This window comes from Stenella coeruleoalba, assembly GCF_951394435.1.
Source record: "Stenella coeruleoalba genome assembly, chromosome: 11".
Classification (NCBI taxonomy): domain Eukaryota; kingdom Metazoa; phylum Chordata; class Mammalia; order Artiodactyla; family Delphinidae; genus Stenella; species Stenella coeruleoalba.
In genome coordinates this window covers 631,304-653,114 of record NC_137157.1, presented here as the reverse complement: position 1 = coordinate 653,114, position 21,811 = coordinate 631,304, and the positions used below count along the sequence as shown (strand labels likewise).

The window sequence follows — 21,811 nt, the reverse complement described above, 5'->3', positions numbered from 1 at the left end:
GTCTGCAGTCACAAGCCCCGCTGTGCTGAGCAGCAGCTGGGGACCCAGGGAGGACGTGGGGCCATTCCCCAGCCCTAACCTGTACTCCCACACTGGGACCCCCCTTCCTTGGGCACCTGCCCTCCACCCAGATGTTCCGTTCCCGGCAGATAGCCCACTCGTTCCTGCCCACCCCACCCAACCCGGGCCTGGGACCTGCCCCGGATGCTCAGGAACGCCCAGCTCAGATGAAGCCACTGGAGATGGTCAACTCACTAGTTCTTTCTGCTACCCCCCTACCCCCAACCAGCCAGGCCACACCTTCACCCCTTTAGCCCTGAACCCGTCCACAGCAAGGCCCACCCAACGCCCCACCAAGAGGACCCTAAAGTGACCAGGCTCTGATAGGGATGCCAACTTTTTATCAAAAAAGGAAGTTAAAAGGCAAGTATCGTGTCACAGAAGGACATTTTAATACCAAAGATGTGGGAAGTCCACCATCGCAGACTAAAACGGAGTCTTTAAATAGAGTGCAGGAAGCTTGGGGGTGAAGACTGTCCTTCCTGTCCCTGGATCAGCCCACTGCCCTCCCACCCCCATCCCGGCCACCACACCAGGCCCACACACGATCCCCAAAAGCAGGCGGCTTCACATACTGGCCGCCGACCACAGCGCCCTCTTGGACCACTGGTTCCTGTCCGTCCAGGCCTCCTGTCCACGGGGCTCTAGTAGGTGGTGGGTCTGCCTCTTTTGATCTTCCTGCCCCTTCCTCCCTCCTCACTGCCTGTCCCCAGCCTGGTGGGGGGACAGAGGCTCAGCCCAGCCGGAGCTGACCTGATCCTGAGAGGGAACCCGGGGTCTTATGGGGGAGACGATGGAGTTGGCAGGACTCCACCCCCAGCCCGCACCCTCAGGCCCCTGTCTGGGCAGGGGGGTCAGGCTGTGAGGAGGAGGCCCCCCCGACAGCCGCAGGCACTCCAGGGGAGGGACCTCCTCCCACCTGTACCCTTCAGCTTTGGATTCCACCCTGGGCAGTGTTGCCCACTCTGCCAGGCGTCCCTCCCCCGACATCCCACTGCACCAGTGTTCCTGAGGACAAGCCGCTGTGAGGGGCTGCTGCGTGGACTCAAGCAGTCCTCGAGGGAGCATGCAAGGATTCGGGGGAATCAGGTTGTGCCTTCCTGGGTCGATGGAGGCAAAAGTCCCTGAGGGCTTTGCGGAGGCCCCCTTGCAGCCGCTCCCCTGCAGCCCTCCATCACCCGCAGTCACCCTCAGAAAGCCAAGGGAAGGGACCGTGCAATGTGCCGGGGCACACCCCTCACGGCCAGACAGCAGGGCAGACTTTCCAAAGTGGCACTGGGGCCACAAAGTCCTTCCTCACTTGAGGGCCTCCAGCTCGCCTCTCCCTCTGCTGCCTCGATTCTGTCCTCTGACTGCGGTCGCACACCAGGCCGAGCTCAGCTGTCTGCAGGCTGCGGACGCGCCGGGCTGTCCTAGGCAGTGGTCAGGGCCGGACAGGACGACGCTGGCAGCTCTGAGGCCAGCGCCTCTGTCATCTGGCAGCTCCACCGAACTCCGCTTGGGAGGAGTGGCTGCGTCACTGCTCCATCCCAGGACACGGACTGTGGGGAATCAGGAGAGAAGGGAAAGCCCCCCGCTCGGCCTGCCTCCCGTACCCCATCGCTCAGCCAGGACTCAGCTCAGGTTGCCTCCAAGGCCCACGCGGGCATCTACGAGGCCTTGTGCCTCAGGTGAGGCATCTGGGGTTGGGTTCGGTGGGACTTACCCAAAGGCCTGCAGCTCTGGGTCCGCGCCTCCCCCCCTGCCCTGCCCCCCACCAGCTGCCACTGTGCGCTGAGCTGTGATGGTGCCTTTGACAGCACGTGACTGCTTGGCCCAGCGCTCCAAGGTGTCATATGGGGGCGTGGATCCCTTCTGAGGGGCTTTCACTCCTTGCCGAGGAGCATGGTGCCCCCAGGCCGCGGGCCTGGTCAGGCTAGAGTCCAAGCCCCTCACTGCCTGTGGGGCTGCATGGACACGGGGGTGACTCGAGGGCCTGCCAGCCGACGAGCAGCAGCGCAGGGCAGAGTGAATGGAGAAGGTGCCCAGTGGGGTGTCCCTGGAGTGGAACAAAGACAATGCCCTGGACCCGCCTGGCAGCCACGCGGGTCCTGGCGGCATCCCAGCGAACCACAGGGCACAGCTCTTCTCCGGGCAAAGCGGCTTCTCCCCTCCCAAGTGATGACCGCAGGCGAGGTTCCCCCCTCAGCCCCCAGGCAAGACAGGCGGGGGGCGGGCTGTGTGAGGAGAGGGGTCTGCCTGTCAGCCGCCTCCTTCCGTCCTGAGCTGGGCAGCCTGGTGGGTCTAAAGGACGCATCAGATGCAACGCTTGGGCCTGCAGGGCTTGGGCAGATGGGCTCCTGGAGGGGTGTGTGGCCTTGGCCCAGATCAGATCAGCAGGGCTCACAGCCTGCCCCCCACCCCTGCCTAAGACCCTGGAGAGGACAGGTGGGGCCCAGGGGGAGGGGAGGCTCTGCAGCACGTGATCCGCCAACAGTCAGGGGCCAGGCTGTAGTTCCAAATGCCACCTTGTCTGCTGGGATGATGGTGGTGCCAGGTGGGGGACCAGGGGCAACCGGAAGCTTGGGTGGGGGATCTCATGCTTGACTGGGGGGAGGGAATCTCGGCCAGACCCAGGCCCCGAGGGGCAGCCAGGCCCCGGGCCATGGGCCCCATCCTAGGGAGGGCACAGGACGACCTGCAGGTCCTTGGGCAGGGAGCCGACGACTGTCTCGATGTACAGCCGCGCCCGCTTCAGCGTCGCCTCCTTCACGGGGAGCTGGTGGCCCTGTGCCCGAACCTGCAGGGGCAGCGGTGGTCAGGGGCAGGCGACCTTCACATCTGGCTGGCCGAGGTGGGGCAGGGCTGGGAGGCATCTCACCAGCCTCTCCCGAAGTTTCAGGACCAGATCCACGACCTCCACCTCGGACTTGTCCTGCATCCAGATCTCGAGGTTCTGCGGGGACAAGATGGGACCTTCCATCGCCGAGGCTCTCGCCCAGCTCTGGGCCTGTGTCCGCCCCCCCTGCACTCTCCTCCGGCCCCTGTGTGGGGCTCGCACCCCTCTGTGCTCTCCCGCAGCCGATCGCCCCCCTCACCGCCTCACAGATGGCCTCGAGGTGCAGGGCCTCCAGCTTCTGGGCCATCTCTTTGTGCCGCTGTCGGTACCAGCCATCAAAATGGGGGGACTTGAAAAACCGCCTGTGGGGGGCAAGGGGCAGCAGGTGTGGGCTGACGCTGTGTGTTGAGGGATGGGCACGGCCACCAGCAGCAGGGGCCCCAGGACCCTACCTACTGTCCACCCACCTGTAGAGGCCCAGCCAGTCGCCCTTGAGGAGGCAGGTGAGCTGGGGCCCCGAGCGCTCCAGGCTACGCAGGAAGTCATCCTGGCGGAAGGGGTGGATCTGGGGAGGGGTCTGAGACAGGGGCTGGGTGAGCCTGGGTGCTGGCGGCAGGCACGGCCTCGCAGGTCCCGCACCTTGGCTGGTCAGGACCTTCCCCAGGGCACTTGGCAGACGGGCCCCTTGTGTGTCCCCCAGCCCCCACCCTGCAGGGACAGATCCCAGGGTGACCCTTCCCAGAGAAGAGGGCCTCGAACCCCTCCCCCATCCGTGTGGCCCGCATTTCTTTTCCCTGTGAGGGCCACCTGCGGGTGTGGGGATGGGCTGGCCCCAGGGGCTCCTGCACACCCACGAGACACCCCCCCCCCAAAGGATCGGCATAGGGCCCATCCTCCCAGCCCCTCCCTGGACCACACCTTCCAGGGCGTGATGCTCTTCTGCAGGGGCATGAGGCTGGCCATGTAGTGCTCCTGGGGGGGAAGGGGAGTGAGTCTGAGTCTGGGCCACAGCCTGCTGCCTGCCCCTCCAGCCCGGCGCCCTCCTCCCCGCCGGCCAGGCCCCACCAGAGGGATGATGAAGCTCTGCGTGAGCTCCAGGAGGTGCTGCCTCAGCACTGCAGTCTGCACGTCCGACGGCCGCTTCCTCTGCAGGCCCTGGGGGGCGGGGCGAGGGCTGAGCCACAGCAGGCCGGCTGCGCCCCCTTCACACACCGAGCCCAGCTTCCCCGCCCCGGAGCACCCCCCAGCGGTACCTTAAGCAGTCGTCTGAGCAGGGCCTTGTCTCGGTGGAGGTAGGTCGTGTACGCGGTGTAGAGGCCTGGGGAGGAGGGCAGAATGGCAGCGGCTCCCCGGGGGCGGGGCACCCCCTTCAGCTGTGCCAGCACATCTGCCCGGCCCACCCCGCCCCAAGGCGTGTCTCTGGGTCCCGGGAGGAGAGGAGGGGCACAGACCTGGCTTGGTGTCCAGGGTCTTCAGCCTTGAGGGCTTTTTCAGTTTGATCTGCTTGGGAAGGTCCCCTACGAGACACGCCCCATGGCCGGGCCTCAGGGTCTTGCTTCTGCCTCCGCAGGCGCAGACCCGGAGAGGCCCCGCGTTCCCAGGACCCTTGGGTGGAGGCCGGGGACCTCACCTGGCATCTTGGGCTCCCCGATGCGGAGAACGTGGGGCCAGTGCTGGAGCGTTTTGATAAAGAAAGGGTTTGTGACTCCCAGGACCACGCTTGGTCTAGAGAGAGAGAGAGAGAGAGGGAGGGAGGGAGGAGAGGCAGACGCAGGCGGAGGGCGCAGGGCGCAGGGCGGGCAGGGCGGCACTTACGGGGCCTGAGTGCGCGTCGTGAACTCCTTGAACTCGCTATCGTGGACGGTGAAGTAGGGGCGGTAGTCGCAGCAGAACTTGAGGGGCTGCAGGCAGCTGTGGGGAGGGACCCGCAGGGACAGTCAGTTCGCAGGGCTGGTCCGGGGCCCCCGGCCCCTCGCGTTGCCGCCCGACCCACCTGGTCAAGGCCAGCACCATCTCCGAGGACACTGCGGGCGAGGGCGCCAGGACCAGCAGGGGCTCCCCAAGAAGCATGAGCTCCCACAGCAGCTGCACGTGGGCCAAAACGGGCCGGAAGCACCTGGGCCGGCGGGGGCGTTGGGGAGGCCGGTGGGAGGCTCCCCAGCCCTTGCCCACCTGCCCCGACCCAGGCCCAGGCAGGCCCTGTCTGGGTGAAGGCTGGGCCTCACTCCAGAGGAAGGCGGCCGTGAGGCCTTGTGAAGATGCCTGGCCTCGCGCCCCCGCCATGCCTGAAACCAACAGCCCTGGCTCCCGCTGGGCCCAACACAGGGCCAGAGGGTCTCCAAAGGTGGGGTCCTCTGCTGGCCCCCCAGAGAGGGCCCCTCTGGCAGCATCTCTCACCACAGCTGCTCCCTTCCCTGCTCCTGCCTGCCAGGACCTGACTTCCTGCCCACGGTGCCCACTTCCTCTGGGGGCAGACATCGGGGCACCGGGCTCCTCTTCTGCAGACTCTCCCTCTCAGAACGGGCGGGGGGTTAACTCCTGATGTCCCCCAGCGCCCCCACCCCGATGGGCTGAGCCCCGTGGGATCACTCATCACCTACCGGGGCAGCAGGTGGTGGCCTGCCAGGCTCACCTGAACAGGTCCAGCTCATGGACACTGGTGAGGACGACCGGGGCTGGCAGCAGGTTCTGAGAGGAAGGGGGGTGGGGTCAGGCCGGGGGGAGGATGACGCCTCACAAGCCCCGAGCAGCACAGGTCATCCCGGGAGAGTCCCGGGGGCCGCAGTCCCTACCCACGTGCCTCCCGGCGCCCCACAGCCCTGCACGGAGACGCAGGCCCTGTGTCTGGGGTCTGGCCACCCCCCAGTAGGTGAGGTGGGGAGGCCCAGGCAGGTGGGAGGGTTGAGGGTTGAGGCAGGTATGGGGCCGTCAGCCTGGGAGCAGGGCGCCCACCTTGTGGCTGCACTGCTTTGGAGGACCGGATTCAGGCTTGTCTGCGCTGGATGGGATGTGCACCTATGGGTGAAGGAAGCAGCTGCCAGTGGGGCCGGGTGGCGTGTCGACGCGCACTGGGGCCGTCCCACCCCAGCCAGGCAGCCCTCACCTGGAGGACGACTCCCATGACAGGCAGGTTCAAGGTCTGCCCCGGCACAGGGGCCGGCCACTGGTCAATCTCATTGCAGACTGTGAACACAGGTGGCCAGCGTCAGAAGCCTGTCCTGGAGGAAGCTGCCCGCCGGAGCCACCAGGAGCTACAGCTGGGATGATGACGAGGCAGCTCTGGCAGCGCCTGCCGGCCACTCACCCGCTTCCAGGCAGGGCGCCAGCTTGTCGAAGTACTCGGGGGCAACCAGGCTCAGCAGCGCCTGGAACAGCCGGACGAAGGGCAGGCGGGACACCAGCACCAGAGACTGCAGGGCCCAGGGCTGGTGAGATGTCGCCCCAGCCCCTTGGGACCCTGCAGGGACCCCTGAGGCCCAGCTCATCCAGGGTCGCCCAGGGCAGGGTGTCCCACCGACTTCCCAGGAATGGCCTGACCTGGGACTCCAGGCTATTAGAAAACCCCAGGCCTTCAGAGGGAAATGCACGTGGGCCAGGATCGTGGGATGGTCTCCCCGGGGCTCAAGCAGCCTTTGCTTTTGGGGTCTGAATTCAAGACTGAAGTCGTCCTAATCTTGAAAGTGTGACGAGGGCCCCCCTCCTCCCTCAGCGAGGAGCAGGGAGGCCTGGGCTAGAGCCGGGGCTGGGCGAGGGAGGGGCAGCGGAGCCTGTTCTCCAGAGGCCGCCCCCGCCCCCAAGTGGCACGGTGGCCCCCGCCCAGGGCCAAGTGGCTAGGGCTGCCGAGGGGTGGGTGCTCCTGGAGGCTCGGGACCCCCACCCCCCAGACCATCAGCCTCTCCCGATGGCTGCTGGCCCCCAACTCTCAGTGGGGCTACCCCAGAGCAACCAGCTGCTCACCTTCTGGAAGTAGCCCCTCTTCACAGAGCTGTCCTTCACCTGCCTGAAGTACACGTAGCCAAAGTAGTGTGCGGGCTCCCTCTGGAAGGAGGGGTATCGGCCAGGCCACGCCCACTGCTCACCTCCCACCCGCCCCCTCGGACCCCCACGCAGGCTGCTGCGTGCTCTCCCCAGACCGGGATCTGCCTGGGAGTCACGGCCCCGGAAGGCAGGCAACCGCCCTCCAGGGACATCTCCGCAGACACAGTGGTGAGCGGTTCAGGGGCCCAAGAGCACCGGCCTCTGCACGCCGAGCCACGCCCTGGCGCACACGTGGAGCACAGGAAAAGCCCCAAGGACCCTGGCAAGTCCTCAGAAGCGCTGGCCCACCCCCAGTCGAGGCTGGGGTGCCGGGCCTGGCCTGCGGCAGTTGGAGACCCTGCTGGCTGGGGCTGGCCAGGCGCCTTGAAGGGCCGCTCACACCCGCCTGACCCTGGCCTGCAGGGGCAGGGGAGGAGCGCTGGAGAGGCAGCCCGGCTCACCTGCAGAGACACGGGGGCCCCACTGTCACAGTGCCTGTCATCCGTGTGCCAGGGGCGCCTCTGCCCTCCACACTGACGCATGCGGAAGCAGAACTGAGTATCCCCGAGGCAGCCTGGGGAAGAGGTGGTCCCCTCACGCTGTGTCCGGGTTGGGCTGGAGCCTCTCCTGCCAGCACGTGGGGCGGGGGGCCAGGGAGGGGGCGAAGCCCCTGCCGGGCTGCAAATGCCTCAGAAAAGCCCAGCCCTCCAGTTCCGTGTCTCCCGACAGGGGTCCCCGTGTCTAGATTCCTGCACCTAAGGTTTAAACTCAGCACACAGAGCAGCACAGCCACAGCCCCGCAGCGCGTGCACCGTGGGCAAGCGCGGCCGGGGGCTCGTGTGGCCCGGCGTAGCCTGCCCGGGGAGGAAAACCAGGCCGACCCGGACACCTGAGCCCTGGAGAAGCCGAGGCCAGGACCCAGCTCCTGGTGACCCCTCTGCTGGGGTGAAGGAGACCAGACCCCACTGCCCAGAGACACGTCTTTCCGCGGGAACCGGGGAAACCGGCTGCCGCGGCGTGGGGCTCTGGCTGTCTCCCTGGAGCGGGACGGGGGACCGGTGCTTCCGGGCTGTGCAGGCCTGGCCGCAGGGGCTCTCGGGCAGCCTCATCTCCCTCCTTCTTCTTCTCCCCACAGCCCCAGAGAGACACCCAGACCGGGGCGGGGCGGGGCGGCCTACCTGAGTGGGAGTCGGGAAAGGACAGGTAGCAGATGCTGTTTTTCTGAAACACAGGAAAGCCAGTGAGGGCCTGCTCCCCGGGTGCGGTCCGCTCCGGAGAGGGCTGGGACCCACCTCCTTGTCCGCGAGCTGGAAGTCGCTGGGGTACACCAGCTGCGGGGACACAGAGTACGCAGTGACGTGGGCTTGGCAGGCTTGGTGCTGGGCTGCAGTGTGTCCCCCCCACCCCAGCACTGTCAGACCCTCTGGCTCTCCCCCACCTCTGGCTCCCTGCTGACCCCTCCTCCTCTCTCCAGGGCTCCAGCGCCCTGCACTGCCTCCCCAGGCCCCTCTCGGCCCGAGGCCACTCCTGGCCCCCATCCTTCCCTTTTCTCGGCCAGCGCACAACTGGGTGAGCTCCTGGACTCCCTTCTCACACCCCTCGCCCTCAAGGCCACTCGCCCAGACTGGGCCTCCCTGCCCCACGTCCCGACAGTCTGTCCCCAAAGCCTCCTCTCTCGCCTAGAGCGGATGCAGGGCCCTGCCTCCTGGCCCCCACCTCCTGTACCCTCTCAGCGCTCCGAACCCAGCCCCACCCAGCCAGAGGGTCTTAGGCTCTGCGGCTCCTCTGGGCCTGCTCTCCCAGACGGCCTGGCCAGCCTCCCCATCCCGTCTTAACTCAGATGTTGCCTGACACTGGCACCCCTGCCTCTGAGCATCTTCACTCCAACCGCTGCTAGTCAGGGGTCCGGGAGCTTCTGGCCTGCTCCCCGCTTGGAATGTGACCCCTGGAGCACCCAGGCCCCTGGAGTGTATGGTGAGCGTGACCAGCTGGACAGGCTCTACCTGGGAGACAGGCCACACTCTAGGGGAGCCAGTAGCCCTGTACACAGGCAAATGGCCAGAATGGATTTCTTTGCAGGAAAGGAAAAAGGCAGGGAACCTCCAGAGCCCTCACTCCCTGCAGGCCCCCAAGGGTCTCCTGGGGACCTGGTGCGCCTTGGGCATCACTGCTGCCCTGGCCCGTGCTCAGGTGCAGCAGGACGGCTCTCCCAGGAAGCGGCTATGCCGGGAGCCAGGAGCTGAGGGCCTGCATGCGTGGCCCCCTCCTTACTCTGTCGGCCAAACTCCCACGCGGAGGAGGACTTGGGTTCTGGCTGACATGAGGCTTCCTCTGGGGTGTGCCCTGAGCCCCCAGGTGGTAAGGTACTGTGCCCTGGGACTTGCACTGTTGTGATAATGTAGCTTCTGTCTTTGTTTGCTCTGGGCCTGCTGCTCTGGGCCTATTCAGTCTCCTCCGCTGCCACCAAGTGTCCTAAGGACAGGGACCGTGTCCCAGGTACTTCCCAGCCCCTGGCAGGGAGTAGACCCTCACCAGATACTGTACAGTCACACCTCGTTTATCACATTTGCTTTATTGTGCTTCACGGATGTTGCATTGTTTACAAAATAAAGGTTTGTAGCAACCCTACAGGTGCCACTTTTCCAGCAACACTTGCTCACTTTGCATCTCTGCGTCATATTGTCGTAATTTTCACAACATCTCAAACTTTTTCATTTTTATATTTGTTACAAGGTATCTACATTGTTTTTTAAGATATAATGGTGTTTCTTGCATACTTAATAGACTCCAGTCTAGCGTAACCATAACTTTTATATGCGCTGGGAAACCAGCAAATCTGTGTGACTTGCTTTTCTGCAGTGCTCTGGAACCGAACCTGCAACATCTCCAAGGTGTGCCTGTATTTGTGGAGTGCGTGAAAACATGTCTCCAAAGAATAATGGAACAGGTGGGGCATGTGGAAATCTCAAGACGTCAGCTAAGGAGGCACCAAGAAGGAAGGGCCAAGAGGACGGAGGGGAGCCAGCCAAACAGTATTTGTCTGTGGGGCGGACCCACAGGGGTACCTCGAGATGGCTCCAAGAGAGGAGGGGCCGCAGGACCACTCGGGCCCCTGCGTGTCCTTGCTGGGAAGGGCAGAGGAAAGGCGGGTGCCTGGCAGCTGGCAGGGCCACGATGGGCCCTCGGAGCTGAGGTCAGGGGTCTGTATCTGGTCTGGAGCTGAGGTCAGGGGTCTGAATCTGGTCTGCAGTCACAGGAGTTTTGTAGCATCTGAGCAGGCTCCACAGCCATGCCCAGGGCTCCAAGTTCACTGTTCACAAGCTGGGAGCAGAGATGGAGGGACGGCCCTGCCTGACTGAGGAGAGGAATGGAGCAGACCCTCAGAGAGGGGCAGAGGGCGAGGGTCTGCCGCACGATGAACCCTGTCCCCTGGAACCACAGGGGTCTTGTCCTTTCCACGGGAGCCAGTCTGCAGGGGCTGCAGCTCCTGTAACCAAGTCGCCCCTGAGGAAGACAGATGCAGCGAGCCTCGCCTTGCTGGAGAAGGTACGTCTAGGAAAGTGCTTCCTGAAGGGTGGTGTGGGTGCCCTAGGTTCCCAGAGGCCGAAGCTGCCTTTTTCACTCTCTTCTCACTGTGTGCAGTGTGGCTTCCAGAGGCTGTGACACAGGCCGTCAAGGGGAACTGACTGAAGCTGACGTGAAGATACAGCGGCCTTCTATTTGGTCTTTAAAAAGGGACGTGAAAGTGTCAAATAATGCCATTCTCCTCACTGAATTTGTTTCTGAAAATGGTTGTTTTTGTGGAAATATATATATTTTTAAAGTAAGTAAATAAATATTTATTTATTTTCGGCTGCGTTGGGTCTTTGTTGCTGTGCGTGGGCTCTCTAGTTGCGGCAAGCGGGGGCTACTCTTCGTTGCAGTGCACAGGCTTCTCATTGCGGTGGCTTCTCTCGTTTACACATGGTATCCATTGTTTTTTAAAATGGATTAATAAGCATTTTTAATTTTTCTGTTTTAACTTCTAGTATAGGAAACCTCGATAGATACGGCGCACATAAAAAGCCCCTTGGGGCCCTCAGTACTTTTGAAGACTAAAAGGGTCCTGAGACTGGGCAGTGCAGGAGCTGCAGCTGGGAGGATGTGGACACCTGGGGGAGGAGGGACCCTCTGGGCCCCGGGCCGCAGTTCACTGCATGGGCTTCTCGGGTCAGCGGGGATACCAAGAGGAGAGTTTCCAAGGGCTGAGGCAGCAGAGCCAGGCCCTTTGCTCAGCTGATGTGCACAGCCTTGCCCACTCTCCCCTCATGTCTGATCCCCGCCTCGCCTGCAGGCTCCAGTGCACCCACGTGGGTGGGACCCCCTCAACATACCTATGCGCTCTAGGGGGTCCTTACCCCTTACTCTCTGTGTCTCTCGCACAGAACGTGAACTCCTGGTGGGCAGGGCCCTGTCATCGCATGCAGCTCTGTGTCCGTGTGTCCAGCACCAGTACCGTGGGGCCTGGCTGGTGGCAGTTGCCCAATACTTGATTTATTGAATGAGTGAATGGTTGGCTCCTTGCCTTTGCTTTCGCTGGCTTTTTTGGGGGAGGGGTTACCTGAAACAGCCCCCTCTCCCCTGCCCGGCTGCCTCCTTCTCATCCTCCAAGATATGGCCAAACCCCCATTCCTTCCTCTGAGCTGTATCTGTCCACGGAGTCTCCGTGATCCATGAGCTCCTGGAAGGCAGTCCCTGGGTCTTCCATCATGTCCCAGTGCCAAGCACAGTGCCAGCCAGAGCCTCTGTGGTGCTCGGCCAGGCCAAGCCCGGAATAAGCGAGCGCAGGGCAGATGCTCCATGAGTGATTGTGGACGCAGCTGAAATGACCGCTGACCTTCCTCATGATTTCCAGGGGAGAGGAAGAAAGATAAGATGCAAACCTGATGAGCGTCGTGTGGTTGCACTGCCCGACTCCTGCACAGACTTGATGATTAGTAGGGGCCGTGGGTCCCCCCAGCACTCCCTCCCTGAGCTATACAGCCTCAGGAAAGCTCAGAAGCCCAAGCACATGGAGCCTTTAACTAACAAGTTCTTGCCTGAATGGTTAAGTCCTAGAAAATTATACATGAGAATGCCTTAAGAAAACAGTAGACTCTCTTGTGATTTTATTGGGAACAATTTGGGCACCAGCAGGAATGTGGGCTCTGTGACGTTAGGCAAATCACCTCACCTCTCTGTGCTCAGGTCCCTGCGTCAAGTTAATTTGGTGCACCACGTGGGAACAGGTGTGGTGGAATGCGGTCTCCACAGCGCGCTGGGCAGTGTCCGCCCTTGCTGTTTGTTAGGACTTGGGCTTCCCACAGCCTCATGGAGTTCAGCAAGGCCTTGGAAAACACCCTCTCCCCCTGACGCTGGCTTTCCAACGATGGCCGCTGAGCCTCATCTCAACCAACTGCAGTCACGGATGCGCCACCTCCTGGGTTCTCAGAAAGTTCCTTCTGACAGCATGCTGAAGCGTACCTCACAGCCTCCCCTGCCCTGGTCAGCTCCATGGTCTATGTCATGGCCTTCAGGGCCTGGAGAAGACCGTCCCCCCAGGCCTGCATTACTCCAGAAGGCCTTCCTCCCTGAGTCTGTCATGTTTTCATCTACACCCACGCGGGTGGGGGTAGGGAAGAGCCTTGCAGGTAGTGGGGACACCCCAGGCTGGGGGGGCTGGGGGCAGAGTCTGTGAACAGAAAGATGGCTCTTGGGTCTGGTTGTGACCCGCAAAGGGTCTGGATCAGACTCTAAGTGAACAAGGAGGTTTCCAAAGATTTAAGCAAGAGAGCCACAAATATTGGACTTGGGGATACAGTAGCAGTGGTAATGAATCTGACAGCCCTGCTGTAGGTGGAGCTGTCAGCCTTGTTCCCGGATGGGATGTGCGGTGGAGGGAGGGGAGGAGTCAAGGGTGACCCCTGGGATTTTGGCTGGAGTAAATGAGGGGAGAAGGTATCATAGTGTGGGAAAGGCGGGGGAGAGGAAGGGAGAAGAGACACCTTTTTACTGGGCGAAAAATCAAGAGTACCACTTTGGGTATCCGAAGTGCAGGGCTCTTCGCTCCTCCACCCCAAAGGGAGGTCTTGGCAACTTAACTTTTTTTCTTCTGCTTGGGAGCGCACCTTTCAGGAAGTGACAGGTGCAGGGTTTCTGAGGAGGAAGAGGCCACCTGGGGGGTCTGTCTGCCCGAGGGTACCTCACCTGCGGAGGGATTCCCGCCGCCCCTCGGCGATGCCTGAGCCACACTAGCCGGCGGCGACAGAGCAGGACCCGCCCTCCCCGGCCTCCCCCCGGCCCGCTGCCCCCCTCACCTCCAGCGCCTGGCCCAGCTCCAGGTCGAAGGTGACCACACACACGCACTCCAGCCAGGCCGAGAAGCGTGCCCAGGGTGCCCCCGGAGCCCGCGCTCCGCAGGACGGCGCGCCGAGGCAGCCGCGAGCCCGGTGGGGCCCGGCGCCCGACCCCTGGTCCATGGCCCCTGCTACTGAGAACGGCCGCGCGTTGCCGGGGGAACGGCCCGAGGCGTTGCCGGGGGAACGGACTGGAGGCGGTGGCCCGGGCGCGCCCGGACGGCTCCGCGGAGCAGTCGAGCGGCCGTCTCAGACCAGAATGGCCCGGACTCGGCCTCGCACGCCCCTGGCGGCCGGAGGACCGCCGTGCGGTGGAGCGGCGCGGAACCCACCAAAGAGAAGGGACCGCGCGGGCCAGAGCGGCCCCAAGCCTGGAGGAGGGACTTCCAGCGGGGCGTGTGAGCCCGGGGGAAGACGGGTTAAGGCGGGGTCGCGGTTCCCGGGGACACCGTGAGGACAGGCGAAGTAGAGACTGGCGGGTCCCTTACCCGGCCAGCTTTCCTAACGGGATTTCGTTGTTACGAGCTCCTATTCTACCAACTATCACACACAGATTCCAGCGATTCTGGGAGTCCCTCGAGTTTTCTCCTTTGGGTCGCCTCCGGGTATGGGGTCCTGCAGAGAGCTGTCAGGTCCGGGGTTCGTGTCTGACCACTGGGGCATCTTTGTTTCCAATGACTGGTCGTCAGTGCGTGCAGACCCGCCCGCGCCAGTCCCCTCCTCGCCTCTTGCGTCCAGCGCTCTTCCAGATATTTCCGGGCCCCCTCTTGGGCTGCCTTGCACACTGTCCCAGACCTGTCTGTCGAAACCAGACACAGCGTATAACACACATAATTCGAGCCACCTGTGCCGTTTTATTTTCTGCTGCGGCGGCGAAGTGTGGCTGGGGGGGCGGGCAAGCCCCCCTCCCTCTTTGACGTCGCATCTGCCTCCAGCATTCCTCTTGGCAGAGCCAGGCACCAGCCCTTGCTCCTCGAAATGTGGCCGCAGAGTTCCCCCCCCCCCCCGCAGCATCACACAGCCGATCATGGAAGGGCGACTTTGGCGCTGAGACAATAACTTAACTGACACGCTATATATATTTTACTTTTTTTTTTTTTTAAACTAAAGCTCCCTACTCCAAAGTTAGGCTAGGCTAGGCTAGGTTGGAGTAACAACCCTCAAGTCTTAAGCAGGTTTTTCACTGTGCATGGACTGGTGGGAGAGTCAGGTGGCTCTCCTTGACTTACCTCTGGAACACATGGCCTCCTAGGTCATTGGCAGTGGAAAAGGGTTTAATGGAGGCCTGCTAGCTATTAATTGCGTTGGCCGACAACTGATATCTACAGCACTTCTGCCTACAGTCCATAGGCCAAAATGAGTCAGAGAAGGCAATGCGATAAGGGAATAAGATAGAGAAACTGGTAGTTGCCACACTGCCGGCTTTGAAGACGGAGGAAGGGACCATGAACCAAGGAATGCAGGCAGCCTCCAGAAGCTAGAACAGGCAAGGAAACGATTCTCCCCTAGAGCCTCCAGAAGGAATGCAGTTCTGCTGACACCTTGATTTAAGCCCCGTAAGACTCATTTCAGATTTCTGACTTCCAGAACTGTAAGATAATAAGTGTGCATTGTTTTAAGCCATTAAGTTTGTGGTAATTGTGCTAATACATACAATATGCAGCCTATTCTGTCTGGTTTCTTGCACTTAGAAGAATTTTTTTTTTTTTTTTTTTTTTGCGGTACGCGGGCCTCTCACTGCTGCGGCCCCTCCCGTTGCGGAGCACAGGCTCCAGACGCGCAGGCTCAGGGGCCATGGCTCAGGGGCCCAGCCGCTCCGCGGCACGTGGGATCTTCCCGGACCGGGGCACGAACCCGTGTCCCCTGCATCGGCAGGCGGACTCTCAACCACTGCGCCACCAGGGAAGACCATTAGCATAATATTTTTGAAGTTTATCCATGTTGTTGTATATAGCAGTAGTTTGTTCCTTTATATGAATAGTAGTTCATGGTCTGGATACGTGACATTTTCTTTAACCTTTCACAGTGGAATTATTTAAAGAAACCTCAGTTGAAGCTGGAGCCAGGACAGGTCGTTAGGGTGTTCTGTCATGCCCACCGTGCATCCGCAATTACCAGAAACAGGAAGACAGGTGCCTCTACTCTCTCTCCAACAGGAGGAAGAAACCCCTCCGGCCCAAGGACATCCCAGCCAATCAGAGACCGTCACAGCCCAAACAATAGGAAGCCTCCAGGCTCCTCCAGCGGCCTCTAGTTAACACAGTACCTCCCAACTGACCCCTTTTCCCTATAAAAGCAAACTCCCTTTTCCTGTTTTTTGGATTTACTTGTAGTCTGCCGTAGTTTCCACGTCATGAATTACAGTTCCTCTGCTATTCCTGAATAAACTTACTTTTGCCGGTGAAACAACTGGCTATTATGTTATTAGAGTCAACACACCAATTGATGTTTGGAACGTTTCCAGTTTTTGCCTGTAATAATGCTGCTATGTACATTCCTGTACAAGTCTTTTTGTGGACACCTGTTTTAACTTCTCTTGGGTAAATACCTAGGAGTGAAAGTATTGGGCTGTATGTTCAGTTTATGTTTAACTTTATAAGAAACTGTCAAACTATTTTCCAAAGTGGCTTTACAATTTGACGTTACCACCAGCAATGTATGAAGGTTCCAGTTTTTCTACATCCTTACCAGCATTTGAGGTTGTCAGCCTTTCTAATTGTAGCCATCCAAGGGGTTGTGTAGTGACATGTGGGTAAATTTAGAATTTCCCTAATGATGACTGATGTTGAGCATCTTTTTTATTTTAATATTAATTATTCAGCTGCACCAGGTCTTAGCTGCAGTACGCAGGATCTTTGTTGTGGCATGTGGGCTCTTAGTTGTGGCATGCGGGCTCTTAGTTGCGGCATGCGAACTCTTAGTTGCGGCATGCCTGTGGGATCTAGTTCGCTGACCAGGGATCAAACCCAGGCCCCCGGCATTGGGAACGCAGAGTGTTAACCACTGGACCACCAGGGAAGTCCCTTGAGCATCTTTTCGTGTGCCCGTAAGTCATTTGTATTACCTTCTTTGGTGAAATGTTTATTTAAATCTTTTGCCTCTTTTTAAATTGGGTCATTTGTCTTATGAGTTGTAAGATTTTTTAAAAATATATATTCTAGAATCAAGTCCTTTATCAGACATACGATTTAAAATTTTTTCCTGGTTTGTGGCTTGTCTTCTGTTTTTCTTAATGGCATCTTTTGAAGAGCAAAGGTTTTTTATTTTAATGAAGTCTAAGTTATGAATATTTTTCTTTTTGGTAGTATGTTTATGGTCTCATATCTATAGAGTCTTTTCCTAACCCAAATAATTTCTCCTATGTTTCTTCTAGAAGTATTTCACCTCTCAGATTTAGGGCTGTGATCCATTTTGAACTAATTTTGGTGTATGGTGTGAAGTAACGGTTTAACTTTTTTTTTTTTTGGAATGTGGATAACCAATTTTTCCAATATAATTTTTTAAAAAGATATTGCTTGGGGGACTTCCCTGGTGGTGCAGTGGTTCAGATTCCATGCTCCCAATGCAGGGGGGCCTGGTTCGATCCCCAGTCAGGGAACTAGATCCCACATGCATGCCACAACTAAGAGTTCACGTGCCACAACTAAGGAGCCCGCCTGCCACAACTAAGACCCACTGCAACCAAATAACCAAATAAATAAATAATTTTTAAAAAATCGTTGTAATTCAAAGACTATCTCTTTTAAAAAAAAAAAAGATATTGCTTGGGAGTTCCCTGGTGGCCTAGTGGTTAGGATTCCGGGCTTTCACTGCCACAGCCCGGGTTCAGTCCCTGGTCAGGGAAATGAGAATCCACAAGCCGTGCAGTGTGGTCAAAAAAAAAAAAGATATTGCTTCCCTATTGAATTGACTTAGCACCTTTATAAAAAAAATCAATTGATCATATTTTTGCTACTCTGTTCTATTGATATATATGCCTATCCTTATGCCAATTCTACTCTGTCTTGATTATTCTAGATTTATAGTACATTTTGGATTCAAGAAGTGTGAGTCCTCTAATTTTCAAAACTGTTTTGGCTACCTCAATCCTTTGCATTTCTGTGTAAATTTTAGTGTTAGCTTGTCAGTTTCTATTAAAAAAACGACCATCTGCTGAAAAATTCACTGATAATGCACTGAATCTATTGATCAGGTTTGGGGAGAATTGCCATCTTGGCAATACTGAGTCTTTCTTTTTATTTTAAGGAATTTTTTAAAACTAAATTTATTTATTTATTTATTTTTGGATGAGTTGAGTCTTTGTTGCTGCGTGTGGGCTTTTCTCTAATTGCAGCGAGCGGGGGCTACTCTTCGTTGCGGTGCGCGGGCTTCTCATTGCAGTGGCTTCTCTTGTTGCGGAGCACGGGCTCTCGGCGTGCAGGTTTCAGTAGCTGTGGCTCGCGGGCTCTAGAGCACAGGCTCAGTAGTTATGGCGCACGGGCTTAGTTGCTCCGCGGCACGTGGGTTCTTCTCGGACCAGGGCTCAAGCCCGTGTCCCCTGCATTGGCAGGCGGATTCTTAACCACTGTACCACCAGGGAAGCCCAATATTGAGTCTTTTAATCCATGAACATAGCATGTCTCTCCATTTATTTAGGTCTTGTCTGATTTTTCTCAGCAGTGCTTTGTAGTTTTTATTGCAGGGGAGTTGCAAGATCACCCCCAGATTTGATGATTTGTGGGAGGGCTCATAGGACTCAGCATAGAGTCATTTTCATGGCCATGATTTATTACAGGAAAAGGATACAAGGTAAAATCAGCAAAGTGAAAAGGCTCATGCGGCTAAGTTTGGGGGAGACCAGGTGCCAGCTTCCACGGTCATCACGTAGTTACACAGGACAAACTTAATTGTCCCAGGGAGTTGTGACAATGGGTGTGAAATGTTGCCAACCAGGTAAGTTCATCAGAAACTCAGCACCCACGGTTTTATTGGGAACTTATATTTATTTCCTAAGGCTGCTGTAACAAACTGATACAAACCTGGAGACTTCAAACAACAGAAATTTGTTCTCTCACAGTTCAGGAGGCCAGAAGCCTGAAATCAAGGTGTCTGCCTGGTTGGTTCCTTACGGAGGCTCCGAGGGACAATCTATTTCAGGCCTCTATGCTACCTTCTGGTTGCTGCCGGCAATCCTTGTAGGTTTATCACTCCAATTTCTGTCTCTATCTTTACATCGCTTTCTTCCCTGTGTCTTCTCTCCTTTTCTGAGAAGGATACTTGTCATTGGATTTAAGACCCACCCTGATCCAGGATGATCTATCTTGAGATCTTAACTTAATGACATCTGCAAAGACCCTTTTTCCAAAGGTCGCATTCACAGGTTTGGGGTAGATGTATATCTTTCGGGTGGGGCCACTGTTCAATCCATTGCAGGGCTGGCCAGACAGGCAGTCTCTGCCTGGTGCCTAACAAAATTCCAGGCACCCGGAAAGAAAGCAGATTTCAACATAAGTCATATTGTCTGGCTCAAAGAGCCACTCTGATCATTTCCAGGGATGGTGGGAACCTCCCCGAAATCCAGGTTCTCAGATGCCCGTCAAGGGCTAACTGTGTAAGCAGGGGTTTTATTTGTTTGTTTGGTTTTTTGGTAAGTTGTTAGCCTGCTGCATTGACTCTTTTCTGTATGCACTTCTTTTGTTATATCTATTCCTAAGTATTTTATTCATTTTGATGCAGTTGTAAATGGAATCTTTTTCTCTTCCTTTCCTTTTTTTTTTTTTTTTTTTTTTTGGCCACACCGTGTGGCATGTGGGATCTTAGTTCCCAGACCAGAGATTGAACCCAGGCCCTCGGCAGTGAAAGTGCGGTGTCCTAACCACTGGACCGCCAGGGAATTCCCTGGAATTTTTTTCTTAATTCCATTTTCAGATTGTTTGTTTCTAATTGTAGAAATACAACTGTTGTTTGTATATTGATATTGTATCCTGTGACCTTGTTAAACTAGTTTATTATTTCTAGATTTTTTTGATAGATCCCTTAGGATTTTCTAAATAGATGATCATGTTATCTGTGAATAAAGACAATTTTGCTTCTTCTTTTTAATCTGTATGCCTTTAATTTTTTTCTTGCCTCATTGCACTGACTGCACCTTTAGTGCAATGTAGAATCATTTCAAATATTTCTTCTGTTTCTTTCTTCTTGTTCTGATATTACCATTATGTGTATGTTACACCTTTTGTAGAACACAAGTCCTTGGATGTTCTGTTTTGGGTTTTTTTTGCGGTACTGGGGCCTCTCACCGCTGTGGCCTCTCCCATTGCGGAGCACAGGCTCCGGACGCGCAGGCTCAGCGGCCACGGCTCACGGGCCCAGCCGCTCTGCGCCACGTGGGATGCTCCTGGACCGGGGCACGAACCCGCGTCTCCTGCATCGGCAGGCGGACCCTCAACCACTGCGCCACCAGGGAAGCCCGGACGTTCTGTTTTTTTCTGTATTTGTTCTCTTTGTTTTGTTTTTGAAGATTCTATTGAGATATCCTCCAGTTCAGAGATTCTTTCCTCAGTGTTATCCAGTCTGCTAATAAGCCCATCAAAAGCATTCTTCGTATCTGTTATGGCGTTTTTTATGTCTAGCATTTCTTTTCGGTTCTTTCTTAGCATTTCCATCTCTCCGCTTGCATTGCCCATCTGTTCTTACATGTCATCTACTTTATCCATGAGAGCCCTTAGCATATTAATCATAGCGGCTTAAACTCCCGGTCTGATAATTCCAACATCTCTGCCATATCTGGTTCTGAACCTTGCTCTATCTCTTCAAATTGTGTTTTTTGCCTTTTAACTGTGTAATTTTTTCCTGATAGCCAGACATGATGTACTGGGTGAAAGGAACTGCTATAAATAGTCCTTAATAATGTGGAGGTGAGGTGTGGGAGAGGAGACGCCTTCTACGGTCCTGTGATCGGGCCTCAGTTCTTTTACTGAGCCTGTGCCTCTGGACTGTGAACTTCACAAGTGTTTCTCAGTCCTTTATCTCCCCTTGGTTGGGACGGGCTGCCCAGAGAGGCTGGAGCTGGGCATTTCCCTTCCCCTGGTCAGTTAGGCTCTGATAACACCCCAGCAGGTCAGGCTCTGGTTAACGAGTTTCCCTTGAGCGCAGCCTTGTTAAGGAGAGCAGAGTGCTCTGTCGCGGTAGGAGATGGTTCCTTCCCTCCCCCTGCAGAAAGCTTGAGGGGGCTTTGCTGATATTTACTTGGGAACCTGCTCAGGCTCCAGGGGTAAATCTCACAGTATTGTGTGGGCTCCCTCATGACTGGGTGCCCCGGAGTTTTTAACTCTCAACAGTTGCTGACTTTGAACCTCCCGAAATTCACCAATTACAGTTCAGTGCCCCCCCTTCCCCCCCGCACACACAGGTTCTCAGGCCGGTTTCTCTCATGAACCTTTGCTCTGGTAAGCTGTGATGACTTGTATTCACCTGCCTGTCTCTCCTACCTTGGGAGCAGTGGTTTGCTCTGTGTCCTCCCTTCTCTCATCGATACAAGAAGAGTTGCTGATTTTTCAGTCTGTTTAGCCCTTTACTTCTTAGGATGGATTGGTGACTTCCAAGCTCCTTGCATGCAGAATCCTACAGTGTAGAATTGAGGTGGTGAATGCAGACATCCTTGCCTCATTTCCAATCTTTAAAAAGCATTACATCTTTCACCATTAAGTCTGATGTCAGCTACAGACTTTTCCTGGATACCTTTTATGAAGTTGAGGAATTTCCCATCTAGTCCTAATTTGTTGAGTGTATTTATCTTGAACAGGTATTAAATTCAGTCAAATGCCTTTTCTGCAGCTATTGTAACAATCCTGTGGTTTTATCCTCTACCCTATTAATATAGTGTATTACATGATTTGCGTTCTGGATGCTAAACCAACTTTGCATTCTTGGGATAAAGCCCACTGGTCTTAGTAGATAAGCCTTTTACATGTTGCTGAATTTGGTTCTTCGTTCCTGTTGACTTGAGTGAACATCTTATGTCATTTTCTTTCAGCTTGAAGAACTTTCTTTAGTATTTCTGGTAAGGCAAATCTCCTAGCAATACATTTTCTGTTTTGTTTATCTGGCAATGTGTTTATTTCACCTTCATTTTTTCTCCCAGCTTCATCTTTGAAGGATAGTATTGCTGAGTATAGAATTTATTCATTGACAGGTTTGCTTTTTCCTTTAACACTTTGAGTATGCCATTTACTGCCTACAGCCTCCATCATCTCTTGGGAGAAGTAAGCTATTCATTGTATCATTCTTTCCCTTTATGTGATGGGTCACTTTTCTCTTGTGGCTTTCATGGTTTTCTTTGTCTTCGGCATGCAGGAATTTGGTTATGGTGTATATAGGTGTGGACTTCTCTGTGTGTGTGTTTTTTAAATTTATTTTTGGCTGTGTTGGGTCTTCGCTGCTGTGCACGGGCTTTCTCTAGTTGCGGTGAGCAGGGGCTACTCTTCGTTGTGGTGCGCGGGCTTCTCATTGCGGAGCACAGGCTCTAGGCGCACGGGCTTCAGTAGTTGCGGCACGCGGGCTC

General features: G+C 56.5%; 1 protein-coding gene across 5 annotated transcripts; it reads right to left on the bottom strand.

Annotated features, from left to right (window-relative positions):
- Positions 1–588: 588 nt before the first annotated feature.
- Positions 589–20,871, bottom strand: DENND6B (DENN domain containing 6B). Of its 5 annotated transcripts, none has more exons than XM_079936264.1 (20): positions 20,739–20,871; positions 8,188–8,226; positions 8,074–8,116; positions 7,357–7,469; positions 6,836–6,878; positions 6,183–6,288; positions 5,982–6,061; positions 5,831–5,893; positions 5,511–5,566; positions 4,872–4,994; positions 4,694–4,789; positions 4,509–4,603; positions 4,330–4,395; positions 4,132–4,196; positions 3,944–4,033; positions 3,797–3,850; positions 3,346–3,455; positions 3,138–3,240; positions 2,921–2,995; positions 589–2,839 (listed from the first exon to the last, which is right to left on the bottom strand). In XM_079936264.1, exons 1-20 carry the CDS (start codon positions 20,777–20,779, stop codon positions 2,717–2,719), a joined length of 1,584 nt encoding a protein of 527 aa, XP_079792390.1. In that variant the 5' UTR covers positions 20,780–20,871; the 3' UTR covers positions 589–2,716. The 5 variants fall into 5 exon arrangements, with proteins under 5 accessions (XP_079792390.1, XP_079792388.1, XP_079792387.1 ...); XM_079936262.1 differs by lacking the exon at positions 20,739–20,871 and adding an exon at positions 13,231–13,490 and having other exon boundaries at positions 6,836–6,916; XM_079936261.1 differs by lacking the exon at positions 20,739–20,871 and adding an exon at positions 13,231–13,490 and having other exon boundaries at positions 8,074–8,226.
- Positions 20,872–21,811: the final 940 nt, after the last annotated feature.